The sequence below is a fragment of the Rhinolophus hipposideros genome (assembly GCF_964194185.1).
Source record: "Rhinolophus hipposideros genome assembly, chromosome: 3".
In the NCBI taxonomy this organism is placed as follows: domain Eukaryota; kingdom Metazoa; phylum Chordata; class Mammalia; order Chiroptera; family Rhinolophidae; genus Rhinolophus; species Rhinolophus hipposideros.
Window position 1 is genome coordinate 32318002 of NC_138049.1, and position 18202 is coordinate 32336203.

Below are 18202 nucleotides of genomic sequence, written 5' to 3' on the forward strand. Positions count from 1 at the left end.
TCTGAACAAGCAGGTGTAAACTAACGGCTCCTAGCTTATTGTGATGAATCATAATATCCTTGTTAAATCATGTTGGATGAAGCCAAAGGTAATTAACTGTACCGTTTCATACAATGATGGAGCACTTTTCCTCTTTATAGCCCACTCATATATCCACCTGCAGAAGTTTATGCTGTTGGCTGCTTTGATAATGAAAGTCATTTGCACATCTGTCAAACTCAAGTAGTTGCAAAATGAATTGCTTAACTGTCCTGAAGTGCACGTTATATAAGCTTGTTGTTCACAGGGATACAAAGCATCAACCATGCAGAAATCAATAAGTATTTAATTATGAAAAGTTCAATAAGCTTCCCATTAACCATCCATGTATTGATAATGTTAGAATGGGATTGACTTTTAGTCAATTTTTGAATTGATAACATTTCTGTATTTTAGACTAGGTAGTAGATTATGACATGGTTATTGTAATACTTAGGGCTACGGGCATTGTTAATCATGATTAGAAGGTATATCACAGAGATATGCTTTTAAATGCTACTTGAACATAGCTAATGAAGCTAATCTGAATTACAGATGTTTAAAATAAAAGTAAAAATAAATTAGAGTAGAATTTAAAAGTAAACCAGATGCAATCTTTAAGCTAACATTCATCGACATTTTTATTTGTTTGATAATAACATGAATTAAAGCCTACCTCTAGGGCTGTTGTAAGAATTAAGGTATTAGAACCAAACTGATAGTACCTGGCTGGCAGATATTAACAAAGGTTATATTCCACTGTAATTTGACAACTACCAAAGGTTTGTGAATCTAAAATGTAAAAATCCTTCCTTTCCCTGAAAACGTTTACCTGTCATGCGTTTGACAAATTCATTACTTCGTATTTTTCTTTAATTTTGATACATGTATAAATTAAAGTATATTTTTTAAGTAAAACTTCAAAGTTTGAAGATGCCTTTTCTATTTGCTTTGGATGTGCCCATCTTCAAAATTTTGACATTATTTTTAATCCACATTTCAAGTTTTTATTTTTTTTCCAATTCCATTTCTTACAGTTTTTGAGGAATGAATTCATTCTTTCTTCTTGCAGAGGAAACAAAGATTAGACGTTATTTCTTAAATTATCTTTTGCTGTTTCAAAATTTTAAGACGGCAAAACATTTGTGCTGCATTCACATCCTTCTTAAATTTATAACAACTAATGTTTAACTCCTAGAGCAAGTAAATGTTTTATATTATAGTGTACTTTGTAATGTGGCATTAGAAAAAGAAAAAGTCAGCAACTGGATATAGTATAAGAGCTTAGGCCTTAGAACCAGGTCATTTTTCACTGTTCATTAGATAAATAACCTTGGGCAAGTTATTTAACTTGTCTGAGCCTCAATAAACTCATTTATACTGTTAGAATTCTCATGCCTTTTTCAGTGGATTGATCTGAGAATTGATTGAATTAACAAATGAAAAGTGCTAAGCATATAACAGGCCTAATTCATCCATTCCACAAGTATTTATTTGAATGCCTGCTATGTGCCAGACGATGCTCTAAGTGCCCAGAAATGTGCAGATGGTTCTTCCCTTCATGGAACACACAGTGGGGAAAACGATTAAAAGGACAGTTGCAATGATGTGTGATGAGTGTTATTACAGGCAGAAAACATGGTGTTATAAAAACACCTAGCAGAGAAACCTAATCCTAGACAGGTTGTACTGGGGTTTGTCAAAGAAGCCTCCCTGCTGCAGTGAGACAGAATAGAAGTTAAACAGATATTAGAGGTAAAAGAACATTGTAGGTCAATGAACAAATATCCTATGTGAGAACCTCGAGGAAAGTGATGAAGTGACGTCTATAGCCTAAAATATGACCTTCTGATGTTTAATTTGCCACATACACTGTTTCTAAAAATAAAACTACTTGAAAAAAGATCAGCAAATTTAACGTAAATATTCACATTCACAACTTCTCTTTCAAAATAGCTTAAAAAGCAGAAGCTCAACACTGGCATCAAATGCCAATCGTCACTTTGGCAAGTTGTTCCCTAAGCTGCTCTCCAGTTCTCCACAGTCCCCTCCCTTCCATAGGGTGTCTTACTACTGGCAGCAGCACTCATTTGTTTTACTTGTCTGAAATGTGTAAGGATTTTAGAGGGATTTTACCCCTTAGCCTAGAAAAAGAATAGAGGAAATATTGCTAATAAATGATGGTGGTGGTGGTGGTGGTGGTGGTGGTGGTGGTGGTGGTGACTGTGATAGGTAGTAATAGTCGTAGTAATGATGCTGGTGATTCTTATTATCCTTTTGTCATAGTTTTCTTATTACTAATACTGTCATCATTATTATTTTTCTAAAAAAAATAATAATGCCATTTTCATCCCTAAAGCTGAGTTTATGAATATCTTATTTAGGTGTCAGATCTGCTGTGTCAGTATGTTGGGTACATTGGGTGTATATCCCCAGAGGTCAAGTATTATAATTCTCAGAGTAAAATATCCTACACAGGAGTAGCTACTGAACTGCTAGATTAATGTTTTAAAGGAAAATCCTTCGGACATAAACACAACTATTTAATGAGCTTTTTAAAAAGTATTTGTAGTATATTTACTCTAGTATAGTTACTAATGAGAATCAGAATAGTATGTCCTTACTAATAATCTAGCTGAGAAATGATATTCCTAAAACAACTAAAGAATATTTCAAGGCAACATAAACTGTCATAAACTTAGAAACATAATCTGGCTACGACACGTTTTTAGAGTGCCTTTATTTATATCATATATAAATCGTGTTGTTAATGTGATGTAAATGTTTTATATACGTTTAATATTTTTATTGCATGTTTCATGTGTAACACTCACAAAGAACCAGAATATATTTTATATCCTTGATATATAAGATAAGTATGTTAGTATTTGAGTAGCTCAAAATTCTAACTCTTCTATTTTTCCAAGTCCCCTAAGTCATTTGCCCTGCTGAATTTGTAAGGCATTTCTATAGTGGATACACTGCCATGTGGTTCCAAAATACATTTTTAGGATTTGACTATGTCTGTAATTCAAGATTGTGATCATTTGTGTAATACATCTACATAGCATTTTTCAAAGTACTTTTCTTATATGGAATACGAGTATGTAAAATATATATGTATATATATTTCCCCTATATATTCCTGTGTATTTGCATTATATCTAACTGTGGTTGATTCTTTAAGTCTTCAGAATAGGTTGGGATTGATGTTTAAATATATTGGTAAATATGGCAATGCCACACATGTCGCAGTTTTACTGAATAACAAAACAAAATGCAGAATGGGATTGCTTTGTTTATTTTACTGGGATGGCTATGGTAAAATAAACTTGAGAGGTATTCATGTGATTCCCCAGAAGCCCTTGTAAAAGTTGATAAAAGAATTAATCACCCAAGAGGAAAACTGAAACTTAGTTTTAGCTGAAATTTTCTTGAACAACTCTAATATAGAAGTATTACTTCTGGTTTTAATAAAGTATAGTTATACAGTAATTTATTTTAATGATAAAATACAAGAAATGGAAAGGGATTTGACAGCTTGAAACTTGAAATACCTATATGACAAATAAAATAGCTTTATAGTCACCAACAAATATTGTTTGAATGCCCAACTTAAATCCTGAAATCATGACCAGTTCTTAGAGTTTCTAAACCACATCTATGTCCTTACCTTTGGGCTTTCCTGAACTACTTACTGCTGGTGTCAACTCTCCTTCAAACCTCACTCTAAGGTTTCCCTTTTGGGTTTGCCTTGGCAGCAAGCTTGCTAAGAAACGCAAAGATGCTCTGGGCAACACCCGGCAGGAGATGACCCACATGGTGAATGCTATGGATCGAAGTTACGCCGATCAGAGCACACTGCATGCAGAAGATCCTCTCTCCATCACCTTCATGGACCAACACAATTTTAGTCCCAGATGTAAGTTCTTCATTAAAATTTTCATAAATGAGTTTTGAAGCTCTTTAAGTTCACTCTGATTCAACACATTACCTTTTGAATAGTGAGAGAAAGTAAGAAAGGTAGATGAAAGAAACAGATAGGAAGAGAAAACAAATAGGATAGAGAATATTATGGAATTTATAAGAACTTGTTTTCAGTCTTGATACTAGATTTACTTTAACTTCAAAGTGAATGAGTTGTATTGCTATATCATAAAATATATTCCTATACCTCTCAGACCAAATCATATGTCATTGCTTTAAATTAAAATACTTGATTGCCTACTTAAAATCAGTTTATGTCAGAATTTGTTTATAATTATTTTGTCATTTGAGCTTTCCTTTATACAAGATCAAGGTCTTTGTGAGATAAGAAACATAATTCTTTCTCAGAATTATTGGCATGGGTAAAATTATTCCATTAAAGAATTCTACAGACTCCAGGAGAATTTCAGTAATAAAAAGTTAACTAGGGGAAAGAGGAATCTACTACTTAAATATCTGGTGTGAAGTCAAAAGTTTAACTGAATTGGATGATTGGCAGGGAATGGTGAAATCCATCCATCTATCCATCCATCCACTCGTCTATCCCTCCATCCATATTAAGAATTCCTAATGTTGATCTATGAATGCATGGTTTTAAAAATATGGCGACTGAAGTAGTTTCATAGCACCCGATTTGAATAATTGCCTCACAATCAATATTAATCTTCAAATTTCCTATGAATTTGGTATTGTTTTCTATAGCACTGTCCTTGTTAACTTGAAGTTACCTGACTCTGTTTCTCCAAATCCTCAAGTAAAATTGACACTTGAGGAAGGCAAGCCATGTGTATTCTTTGCCTTGTATACACAGGGACATTCTGCCACAGATCCCAGAGGTTTGCTTACCACAGTTTAGAAAACGCATATAAGGGAAGACGTAAGCAATAGAAGTATTATTTCTTATATAGATTATAAACATATGCAGTGGTAAGGCTGAGAAAATAGTGTTTGTCGTTTGTATGTATATTTATGTCTTTTTTCAAAAAGGAGGGTTTTTTTTCCGAAATGTTCAATTCGGTGAAAATTTTCAGAAATTACTGGCCCTAAGTGAAGCCCATCATTTTCCCTCATCTAATCAAAGTAGTTAGAAATGCTGTATGAGTCATTTTGGAATTTAATTGTAATTATGATAGTGTCTTTCTGATATATTTTATTTCCATTTTTCTATAAGATAAATGATAGGAAAGAATATAACATAAGTGTTGAAAGTAAATTTTGCTAAAAATATACATGTACCATCTAACAACTTGATTTAATAGTTAATCAATTAAGATTTTGAAAGCATTTTTGTTTCCCAAACTTTTCTACCTATTGCCTATGTTTGTTCCTTATTAGGAAGCTTTAATTCAACTGTGTAACTATAAATATCCACGTATGAACTTGAAAAAAGGATTAAATCTATTTCCCACAGTTAACTGACAAAAATGTGCTTGGAATGAATATGAGATAATTATTTCTCTAAGTACCTTGCACTTGATAGATCTAAACTGCATAGGTTTGCCCCCTAATTTTATGTCTTTATAAGGTCATGTTGAATCTTCCTGGCTTTTTAAATTGAATGAGTACTGAACTATCATTACAGATGTACCTTTCTTTCCTGGTGTTTTGCGATAACCCAAGCAGAAAGAGAATTTTATATTTGCAGGTTATAGTAACCAAAGAAAGTTTAGCAATTATATTTCTTAAGAAAGCATATATCTATGTTAAAGGGGGAAAAAGAGTGTAAAATGCAACTTTAGGACAATATATTCCTTCATGAGCTTTGTTTTCCTACATACAGTGCCCAGTGATCCACTTGTGCCGACCGCTGTGTTAGGTGAGGCCCTAATTCTTTATCTAATATTTTTTTTTTGCATGATCCAACCTCCTTATGTGGGTTATAATTTTGTCAACAGAGTAATTATTTGCAGTGCAGGATGCAGCTTGATTCCAAAATTATGATCGTGGTCTTATTAAAGAGAACAACGATGGCCAAACCAATCAGATCTAGTGAATTTCAAATTAGTAAGGTATGCTTTTTTAAAGCAACATATTCATTAATTCTCGGTTCTGTTCTATGTGGAGGAAAGTACAATGGCCCTCAGTGTATGACTTACGTTTATACATGCAACTTAGTAGAATGAGGCCAAATGCACACATATCAGGGCTCAGTGCTACCTGAATAATTAGTTTACATATAAAAATTTACCTGATGGAAAGGGATTTTCTAAATCGTCCTAATTTTGTGCTAACTAAAGAATACATTACCAAGTGAACATTAGGAGTGTGAATTGGCTTCAGTTTTGTCTTTATTAAGAATTTATAAATACAGATAAAGTTGCTGAGCTTTGTGTATAAATACAGATAAAGTTTTTTATCTGTATTTATCTGTATTTATCTGTATAAATACAGATAAAGTTGCTGAGCTTTTGTACAGAGCTTTGCATTCTATATGTACTTTAATAAGTGTTATCTTTCAAGAGATTTAGAATAAGCCAGGGCTTCCCACTATATACCATCTAGACAACAGATATTGCTAGCAATGCATAAGTCCTTTTCAGATGTAAAATTACATTAATTTTTAATCTCATTATATATTTCATAATGGAATGAGCTTTATTTCAATGTGTACGCTATTCTTTGACTGATTTTTACATGAGTGATTGCTTCTAAGTTCACACGTTCTACATTAGTTTTACCTCAGCGTTTCTAATATAATACTTAAGATTTAACCAAAGAAATGTAGAAATTGCCAGATAAATGTATCTTAAAAGTCCCCAGTTGTATATTTAAATTTCTTGTGAACATAAAACTTTAGCTTACGCATATACATTTTATGCATGTTTTTTTTCAATCATGTATTCAGCATTCAATTACATTTTCAGATTATTTTGGAACAATACCTCTAATTCAGTAAAGTAAAATACACCTCTTTTTCACCTCTTTTTCACTACTATGGTTATTTAAATATATAACTTTATCATATAAAGGAGATATAGTCTGAAAGAATCTGAAAGTCAGTGTTCTCTGTCTCTGGTGCATGCACTCTCTCTTTCATGTTCACACCGTTAATGGCAGGGCAGTTTGCTGAAGAATTTTTCTCAAGGGGTGTCCCTAATCATGATGGGAAAGAGTCAGGAGTCATGATCATTAGAGAGGCACCAAATGCCTCTGAAAATGTCATCTGCTGTTGAGCACTGTACAAAGCTGTCAGCATCAAATTAAGAAGTAAAATTCAATTAAAGTATTAAAAACTCACTGGAAAAAAATTAGTTGCCTAAATGTTAAAATTGCATTACACTAATATTTTAAGAACATGTAGAATTGGGTCAAGTCTCAGTCCTCCTGTGGACTCACAATATAATGAAAATACCTTCTGTCTTTACTTCCCCATCTGTAAACCAGTATAATATTTCCTACTACACTTTTTCCACGGAGTTTTGTAAAGAGAAAATGAGATAATGTCGGTGGGTTTTTATTCACCTGTGAAGTTTCAAAGGTTATTATAATAAGTGTCCCTATGGAAAGGGATATTTATGTTTAAGAAAGGCTAGAGTTAACACAATAGAGTCATCAAACCTATTCATATAAATAGTCATAAGGTATTTTATTTCATTTTGAAAGTCAAACTGGTTGGTTTAAAAAAAATGTTCTTTAAAAGTGAAATCTCAATAACACATAGAAATGATGCATTTTTCATCATTCTTAGACTTATGGTGTCTATAGTTGTTTGGCATCCAACTAATTTTGTGTATATAAAGCAATTTTTGGAATCACTTCAAATATTGCTTCATGTTAATATCTACTACCAATTTAAAAAGATTAGAAACTTTGTATTAATTCATATATTTGTGTTTTTTTGTGCTTTACTGCTTCATTGGGTTAAAGTCCCTATAACTGGTAAGTGTATTGCAAAGAACTCTAGAAAACCTTTCCATCAAGGAAATACTTGAAGTTATTATTCTTAAATGTGTAATAAGGATAATGAGGAGTACATGTACTCACTACTAGTCACATTATTAGGTGGTTTAATGAGGTGGAAATGTATTGAGATTAAGAATTCATGTGTGATTATTTTAAAGAATACTGCTCATTGTACTACTGTGTTAAACCTTAATGCAAAACAAAAGATGCTGTCTATTTCATATTGGGACATAATTATGTAAGATTTGGAATATGGGTGAATTCTGTGTTTCTCATGGAGCCTTTTACAAATGTAAATATTCTGCTGCTCCAGCAGGCACATGTGAGCTCTGGGGCCGCTCCATAGAGCAGCGTATTCTAGCGTGGGTGAATGCATTTTGCTTTTCTGACATTATTTGTTCTCTTTACTTCCTCATCCTAAGCTGTGTATTCTGTGATAGTGCCCAAATCAGTAGCTTCCAAATTTAATTTTACTTTGGAGATGTTTATATTCTTTATGCCAGTTTATCAATTGCAACATTTTAGCAAAGGTAGATCAATTGAGTGTAGTCTCAAATGAAAAAGAGGAAAATTTCATGAATTATGTTTGCTAGCAAATGTTTGTGTGTATAGAGGGAGGGCAAAACCTGAAAAGGGCATTAATTCATTTGAGTGGTTAGGTCACAATAGCCTCTACCAGGGGTATTTTTTATTTAATATGGTATTTTTAGAAGTATATGCAAATTAAAAAAATTGCACTCAGCCTAATAAGAGAAAATAAATGCAATCAAGCTAAATTATAGAAGCACACAAATCTGATTGTGGGGTTCTTTTTTTTTTTTTTTTTTTTTTCCCTTCTCCAGGAAGAAAAAATGTTTATCATGGGGACAACAATTCATTTTTTGCCATATCCTATTTGTAGAGTTGGTGATAGAACAGGCAAATGTACCAGCACTTGAAATATGTTTAACTGTTAATTAAGTATCATCTCTACAGTATGCATTATCATTTAAAACAAAAGTTCCCCTAAGAGTGTACTTTCTTTCCTGTTAATGAGTATGGCAGTATAATGCTTTTCAAAAGAACACACCGTAAAACATTGGCTTTTGTTTTTGTTTTAGTTTTTCTAGTGGTAAGTTTAAATGTGATAAATATAATAAGCATGTTTCTTCTAATTGTAATGATTAGTACTATGGTCATTAAAATAATATTTATTCTTCATAGGTAAAATGTTCTTGTTCTTTTCTTCTTATGACATAAAGATGCTTAAAAGTTTCTTTTCATTTTAAGCTAATCATACAATTGGGATGGGGCCTACACTTAAATGTGGGTGGTAAGGGATTCAACTGATTTTATCTAATTCATTCATGAAATGTTTATTGACTGCTTTGCACCAGACATTAGGAATAAAAATAAATTAATAAATAAATAAAAAAATAGGACTCTGTCTCTGCACTATAAGAAATCAGAGTTTAGTGAGGAAAATAGACCAGTAAACAAATGATTAAAATATAGACTAAATGGAATGAATGTAGAACAAGAGGCCATGAAATCATAAAGCAGGTGCTGTGTCGCTCAGCCTGGTTGTGCCAGGGACAAATCCACAGGAAATACCTAGAGACATACCACGTTTCTTTCACATAGTAGCGAGAGGAGTCAAAATATCTTGACAATGAAAACAACAACAACAATAATAATAAACCAAGGGGATAGAGATTGAGTATAAATGCACATGTAACCTGGCTAGCAGACACAGCGGGTCCAGGGAATGAGTCTGTAGAATGCCCATGTTTCCTAGTCTGGAGTGTATCATGGTAAGAAGCCCTAGGTGGCAGGGCTGCAAGGGCAAAAAGAGCAGCCCTGTGGGGATGGGTTGCCTACAGGGAGGTGGAAATATGGGTGTGAAGGAGTCTATTCAATTTAATCAACAATGAAAACACCTCTCCAATTGACAACTTGATCTTCTGGTCCCACTCTATAGTGCTATGACTACAAAGACAAGAACACAGTAAGAACCCAGCAAAATCTCCCACTATCTTTTTAAAAAGTGGATCAGATATCTCTGCATCTCATAACATCTGTTGTCTTGCTGATATAAACATAATGTACTCTGACCTCATACCTTGCGCTGAAGTAAAAGGCTTTGTCTTTATGGGGAGGCTGCCCTAGGCCCATAGTATATTTCTTTCCCTTCCTCCTGTTGTCAGAAAGATCTTGAGATCTTAAAATCTTCTTTGCGTAGTATATATTGAACAAGATAACTTTGTCTTTTTTTTTAATCTTCTTGAATCTGAAAAATGCCAGATGAGAACCACAGCGCTACGGCAGAGTCCAGTCGTCTTCTTGACGTACCTCGCTACCTCTGTGAGGGGACAGAATCCCCATACCAGACAGGACAGCTGCATCCAGCCATCAGGGTGGCCGACTTACTGCAGCACATTAATCTCATGAAGACATCAGACAGCTATGGGTTCAAAGAGGAATACGAGGTGAAATTTCAATACTATGTTAAATTTTGTTTCTAACCAGGATACGCAGTGGAAGTTCACAGTTTTCCTTCCTTTAGCATAATAAGAAGTGGAATTCCCTGTAAACTCTCTAAACCTTTATAAGCGAACAATCAAGTGTGTATATGGAGAGACAGGGTAGATGGACTGAAAGAAAAAGGTATGTTATTTAAAAACCACACTGTTAGACCTTATATTTCCCTACTCAAAAATTCATATTGGTCCCATTGTATCATTACAGATTCTATCATTTGAATGACTTAAGCAGTAGGTACTTTTCTGCCTCTTCACTTGTTGACATTCTTGAGAAATGGGATCAAGCCTTGTGTTCTAAATGTACTAATTGTCACTTTTAGTTTTGTGCATTATTGGTTGAGGGTGGCTAAGAAATAAAACAGAGCACTGCAAATCCAGACATTAGGAAGCCAAAAAAAGCATGTGGGAAATTCTCCCAGCCTTATTTCACCTTCCTATTCAAACCCAAATACCAAGATATAAACTACAAGGGAAGTGATTTAAATTAAACATCCCAATAAACATAGTACAGTACAAAGGACACCGTTCCTTTGCTACATTCACTTACTGAGAATATCAGACTGGGCATAGAGGAAAGCTCCTCCACCACCAAACAAGTACTGCCCTACACACACATTTAAAGTGCAAGAATCCAAGCAATCATTTACTTTGAAAAACCATTCAGAATACATCCCGCTTCATGAAGAATCCTCTAAACTCTACATTTTCTTTACAGAGTACTTGTATACCTTAGTTTGGGAGTGAGTACAATTCTCTTTAAATTTTGAAAGTTGGTTTTACATGTATGCCGGAAACACTATGCTGTGGTAACGAAATAGTGCAAGGAATTATAATATTCTGCCAGAGCTGGTTCTTGTTCATTTCATGTGCATTCCTGTGTACCTCACTTCAAAGACCGTTGACTCTTTGAAGACCCCATTTCCTGTGTTGAGCAAAGTTAAAGTTTTTCTGCAAAAAGAAATCTACATCGATATTTTAAATCGCTGCATATGGTCATTAAACAAATCGACAAATTCATCTGTTCCAAGATTCGTGGAGATGGTGACTCTTTTTTAATTCATATGGCCTCTTGTTGTAGAGACTCAGTCTTTTTCATGATCTTCAAAGAAACTGAATTGTGATGTATTGCACATAATTTAATGAATAGCTATGGCAGAAAACAGGTTGGTTATTTTTTCCCCTGTTATAAATGCAAAAGGAAGCAAGTTTAAAAAATAATTCATTAAAAGTAGTTTTGAAGTTTTTGATGCTTTTTCTACTTTCATCCCACAAAGTTATAGCGATGTTTAGTAATTTGAAATGTTTTCAAGGTCCTTTTTTGTCCAAAGTTCTTTCTTCTCTTTAATTTGAACTCAGTCCAATCTAACTAGGAGTTCCAGCAAACAAACTTTGAGGTCTGAAATTGTAACTTCTTTACTACTGTAGTACTCCCTCCCTGAGAAAGTGGCTTCTACTGCTTTGGTCTGCAGACAGATAAACCTGATTCATGAAAAGGAATTAAATTCAGTCTACTTGTTAATTTTTTTTTTTTTTCCCCAGAGCTTCTTTGAAGGACAGTCAGCATCTTGGGATGTAGCTAAAAAAGATCAAAATAGAGCAAAAAACCGATACGGAAACATTATAGCATGTAAGTTCTCATACAATTCTTAGTGAATATAAATATTGTGTGTAGAAGTTAAGCAGTAACTTTAGAAGATAAACAGTAAGAGAATCCCAGAGGATGGCACATCTGTGTATACAGTAATCTTTTTTAATATTAAAACAGCATTAGGTATTGGCAATGACTCAGAAAGTGTCATCATCTTCATTAATTAAATTGACTTACACCCTGTGGAGATCGTTCTGCTTGATTTTATGTTTGCACACAAATGCATGGGGTGTTATTAAGAAGCTGAGAATATCAGGATAAGGAAAAGAAATTCTGTAAATTGCTGTAACACCTCCATCAAACATATTCAAAGTGGGAGTATTCTTCTTTCTGCATACCTTTATTGCTTCCTTGGAGCCAGTGTCTGAACTCCACTTGTTCCATGTTATTTATCATTAGAGACTTCCTCTTCCTTAAGTCTTACTTATGGATAAGTAAGCTAATTATTATATGACACCACAGAAGCAGTAAGGAAAGTAACATGATTTAGCTTGTAACTAGCTACTTATTTACTTTGACCACTTTATTCTCAATTTATATTATTTTAAAGTATCTTATGAATGCATCAAAATTTAACCTTGAGTCTCAAGAAATAAGAAGTTGAGAGCAGGGGTTCAAAATTCATTACCTGGTTCCATGGCCCATTTGCTGTAAAGTGCAGGGGGAAGGATCCCATCCATTTAAAATCATGCCTAAGAAGCCAAATTAGGAGTTAAGGCAAGTTTAGTTCCTTAGACTAGTCCGTAACTTGAATGATTATTCATCAGATTATTCATCAGATTATTCATGTCCCCTAAAAGCTTCCTAACTATGAAGATGTTAGTCCTTGAAGCTTTATGTACAGAATAGCACAGTTATAATAAGTAATGAGCTCATTAAAATTCTGGTATTTCTTCAAATGACTGGTGGTTAAAAAAATTTACATAGTTAGAGTGGGTAAGCTCATATCAACCATTAAATGATTTCAAGTCTCTACCAGTTTCATTGTCTCAGAACAGGGGAGATATTTAATAGCTTTTATTTTATTATTTAAAATTTTTAGATGATCACTCCAGAGTAATTTTGCAACCTGTTGAGGATGATCCTTCTTCAGATTACATTAATGCCAACTATATAGATGTAAGTATTTTTATAGTTCAGTATGCCCAATTTATTGGCTTATGTATGTAAATCTTTTTGCTTATTATTACCTATAAAGTGATTGTTAGCTTTGTAAAATAAAGAACAAACTGTACACTTTTCCTTGTTCTACATCCTAGTACTTACTGACGTTGTTGTGCTTTCTTTCACACCTGACTTTGGTTTGGGCTGTAGATTTGGCTGTACAGGGATGTAAGTACCACTATATGTAAATAACAGTACCTATTATACATATTCAATGTAACTACTCTTAATTACAGTTATTACTAATGCTTACTACTAGTTATCTCTGCATGCTTCACCTAATTAGCCTCATACAGTTTATCTGTATTTTGTTCATTTCTTTGTAACTCCTTTACATGTGTAAAGATCTATTTTATCTCCTTCCCTTTTCTATGTTTAGAAAAACAGGACCATTTTTAGCTTTTGACAATTTATTATGTACTTGACTTTTATTTGTTGATGATTTGTGTTTCTGACTTTTACCCTTCCCTAAACATATGTGAGAAGCTGGATAGTATGATGTGTATTAGTGTTTCTGAAATTCTACTTTTTATATTTGACTTCTGATGTGAATAATGGTAGGGAAACTATTGTGTGGTATTGGTTTGTCAAGTATGAAAATTATTCAGGCAAAATAATTACCAAATTCTATTTGTAAAATATACATATCACACATATATATTGAACCATACAAATCAAAAATCTTATTTTGATCATACATTTCACTATAAATTTTACTTAAGATATATCTACATGCAAATTCTTTATTTAATAAAAAATAAATTTCAAATGAAAGATAAAATATTGTTAAGGAGGCAAAACATAACTTTCCATATAAGAATGACAGGCTCCTTTTTTAATACTTTTTGGTTCAAAATCACATCGGAAATCATGGGAATGTTATTTCATCTCTCTGATCCTCAGTTTCCTCATCTGTACAGTGGGAATAATGACAGTACTAACCTTATCACTTTGTTGTGAGAATTAAATGGTGTAATTAATGCATGTTGAGCATTGAGCACAATGCCTAGCATGTATTAAGCACTCATTAAACGTCAGCTATTAAAAATAGTAATAATTCAAATCTAGGTGTGCCAAAATTAATCAATTCAAAATATGCATTAATTGGAAGGCAAAAGGTAGAAATATCAAGTATTACAGCATGTGTGTGTGCATTTACATCTATAAAAGATATGAAATTTAGGACCCAACTTTTTCTAATTTCCCTAACGTGGTAACAATTTTATTACATTTATTAAGTTCATATTTTACAGTTATTTTGTGAATTGTAGTTATAATTTTGAATTAATAAATTTTATTAAGTATAGCCTCTGAGTATATGGGTAAAATTTCTGATCCTCATTTTACTCTCATTGACTATTTTAACAGACATCTTAACATGGAAAATTATGCTATTGGTCTAAACTTTAGAATAAAAAAATCAACACTTCTCTACCAAATTTGTACTTGTTCTTACCTATTGAGTTTAACCTTGGTTTTCTGCCAAGAAATATACACTGGAGCCTTGTTATATTTGTATTTAATGGTTCATATGTTAAAAGTGTGTTCTAAATCAGGCTGTGTTTTTATCCAATATTTGTCTTAAGACCCCAGTGTATTTTGGCTGTTTATACACACTTTCATAATTTTCCCTTTCCCATTAGTTTGTTATACTTACTTTTTAGAATTCCAGCAATTGGTAATTTTTTTCATGAAAAACAGGAAATGAAGTGCTTATAAAGCGGGGGTGGGGAGGGGGGAGTTCCATAAAACACTGTGCTACGTTGGTATATCAAGAAATAGAAAACTCAAATTTGCAATAGTATAATACTCAACCTATAAGTTTTAGATTGGGGGTCTCAGTTGACATGCATTTATATTTGTATTGAGTTGCCCACACCAAAATGTAGATAAATTGTACCACAGGCTTTTACTCAAGTACTTTGGTAAATACACAACAAATGCAAAGCTCAACCCCATTATTGCATTCACATTTTTGCCACTCGTGATCTTTTGGAATTCAAACCAATTGACAGTAACTAACAACTTACTCCTTATCAGGACTAATTTCTTTATTGAAACAATATTGAATGTTTAACCACATAGAGCTCTTGGCACATTATAAAAAGAAGAAAAAGTACCAAACTTTTTGTTCACGATAAGAAATATATTTTAAAACTCCTCTTTCCCTATATATGTGTGTACCTATAATTATGTGTGTGTAAATTAGTATTATCATTGCACACACACAGAATAGTTTGGCAGATACCTGAACATATTAGACAACAGGAATATTCTCCATAAAATCTCAGCAGGACTTTGATTTGATGCACACATGCATTGTCCAGCTTTAACATTGGAATGTTCTGTTATTTTCTTTATGGTTCTAATATGTCGTTGTCCATTTGTAATGCAGTGTGTTGTACTTTGGGATGATAAAATGAAAATTGGTATTTTCAAACACAATTTTGCAAGGAATGAATGACTAAAGATTAACATGAAGGCATAAACATTTTAGTGAAACCAAACAAAATCTATGATGTTACTCCCTAGCAAACAAATCTCGGTCATGCAATTTATAGTCTAATCAGAGCCCTTAAATATTGAATTTTTGTTTTATTTTTACGTTTCAGATAACATAGGTTTGAGAAGTGAACTATAAGTTCACTACTCATTTCTGGACTTTTTACTGTAACTTAATCTTAACAGGTGGTTGTCTTCATCTTTTTATGCCTTCATTCATTTATTTTTGGTACTGATGTAAAATTATGACCAATTTGTTCTCTATTTTAGGGCTACCAGAGACCAAGCCACTACATTGCAACACAAGGTAAAACTCTGTTTTTTAAATGTTGTAGAACAAATTTGTGCTTATTTATTTATCTAGTGTTTTTACAGAATTTTGCTTTAATTATCTTTAAAAAAATGAGCTCTTCTGAGAAACACCGCTCTTTATTCATTTATATAATACATATTGTTTTATCTGTATAAAATGTGTATAGATTAAAGCTTGATTTGTTTGTTTGTTTGTTTGTTTATTTTAATTGCAAGTAAAAGAGAAGCTGCTCGTAGTTTTTGTGATTCGGCTCTTAGTACCCTCATGTCCCAGAGTACTAGTCAGTAGTACAGAGGAATTACTTATTTTTAATGAAAACACAGGAGGTCTCAACTCATATAAGGTGCCTGTTTTCTTTCCCGAGTCTGTCGGCCTGGAATGTAGCAGTACTCAAGACCAACTGTGATAATGAGATGTTAGATTATCTTGTAGCAATTTTTTTACAAGTCAAGGATGAGACAAAAGAAAGGGCTAAAGGGAAATTTGTCAAGTTCATTCTTTGTGTAAACTAAGAAGAAAGTAGGGAAATCTTGTTGTAGCGGCACATTGGGGAATAAAAGTATCCTAACTTCAACAACAAAAACATCTTTAATTATTTCTCCAAATTGACCTCTGGCCATCAGAAGAGAAACCTATACTCCTGTTTCGTAAAAGAGGAAAGTAAAACAAAAGCTGTTTTGCTGTTTTGACAGAGGTTATTTTTAAGTGGTTTCACATATTTTGGGGGTAATTGAGGTTAATTGGTTGGTACACAAGTAATTGCGGTTTAAAAGGTTAAAAAATATTGCAAAAACCGCAATTACTTGTGCACCAACCTAATATAAATTATTTAAAGTTAGAAAGATTATCCATGGTGAACAATATCCTAGTTTTATGATAATGAGTAGAGTAGGGCCCAGTAGATGCTTTTGCAGTTTGAGGATGAGATTAGGGTGTGCCCTTACGTGTATGATGTTTCTTCATTAATCACTAAACCTGCACTGTTTATAAATAATGTGCATATATTTAGTTGGTAATATGTACTGTTTGGCTGATAGTGGCATAACACATCCTATTTTCACATATATTTGAATATTCATTAAAGTAATGCTTTAGTGACTTATATAAATACTCTGAAACCATTGATATCGTCTTCTAAACGGGAAAGTATAGAAGACAATTTGAAAAACAAACAAATTTGTACATGTCTGTTGTTGCCTATAGTGTGAATTTAGATATAAACTGAATTTAACTTCTTTCAGTAACATTTTGTGTTAAATCTTTAATTTTCTTTTTTTGGCTTTTTTCAGTTTGCATTGTTTTTTATCTTATCTCAATTTCTTATTAACTGCAAAATTTCTCTGATAACATAAAATATTCACATTAATTTTTTCATAGGCCCAGTTCATGAAACGGTGTATGATTTCTGGAGAATGATCTGGCAAGAACAGTCTGCCTGCATTGTGATGGTTACAAATTTAGTTGAGGTTGGCCGGGTAAGAAGAAATAAATATATATGTCATAAAACATGAGTGGGTATAACTTGAATAGCAAAACATAACAAACTTAAAATAGAATATTGTTCAACTGACAAAAATTATAGGCATAGCATATCAAATGAATGCTCCTCTACGTGAACCTTTGATGGCTGAGAAATTGTTTGATTTCTCGTTTACTAATGAAATAAGCTTTGATTATGTACTAGAATCTAATTGCATTATCAGGCTTGTATATTTTTATGAGATATTTCTATTTATTGTGTAACAGATTCTTTTCTCATTTTTTAAATCTTTTAATTGTATTTTAACTGTGACATGAAGAGTTAACACTGAAATTAAACCATCTTGGTCCATGTGTATTATGTGTTAGGTTCACCTATGAATTCTTTTTGTCACTTAGGTTAAGTGCTATAAATATTGGCCTGATGATACTGAAGTTTATGGTGACTTCAAAGTAACTTGTGTAGAAATGGAACCACTTGCTGAATATGTAGTTAGGACATTTACCCTGGAAAGGGTAAGTACCCAAAGTTTTATTTAAAAACATGTGTATTGAAACTTTTTTTTTCTCTTAAAGTCCCTGTCAAGATTTGTTTTGATGATGCTATAAATCCATTTATTCATTTATCCATTCCACTAATATATATCTGAGAGAATACCATGTGCC

At 32.8% G+C, this 18202-nt stretch overlaps 1 protein-coding gene across 20 annotated transcripts in view; it reads left to right on the forward strand.

Moving 5' to 3' along the window:
* The window catches only part of PTPRK (protein tyrosine phosphatase receptor type K), a 511921-nt gene that overhangs the window by 474187 nt on the left and 19532 nt on the right, over positions 1 to 18202 (forward strand). For 4 of the 20 annotated variants that reach the window (XM_081044250.1, XM_081044266.1, XM_081044251.1 and 1 more), the window contains 10 exons: positions 3780 to 3940; positions 5786 to 5821; positions 7873 to 7884; positions 10192 to 10376; positions 11970 to 12057; positions 13121 to 13197; positions 13393 to 13410; positions 16015 to 16051; positions 17435 to 17532; positions 17936 to 18052. In XM_081044250.1, coding sequence (XP_080900376.1) covers positions 3780 to 3940; positions 5786 to 5821; positions 7873 to 7884; positions 10192 to 10376; positions 11970 to 12057; positions 13121 to 13197; positions 13393 to 13410; positions 16015 to 16051; positions 17435 to 17532; positions 17936 to 18052 — 829 coding nt within the window. Of the gene's footprint in view, positions 1 to 3779; positions 3941 to 5785; positions 5822 to 7872; positions 7885 to 8750; positions 8932 to 10191; positions 10377 to 11969; positions 12058 to 13120; positions 13198 to 13392; positions 13411 to 16014; positions 16052 to 17434; positions 17533 to 17935; positions 18053 to 18202 lie in introns of those variants that run through there. The other 16 variants (XM_081044263.1, XM_081044268.1, XM_081044252.1 and 13 more) reach the window with 6 other exon arrangements.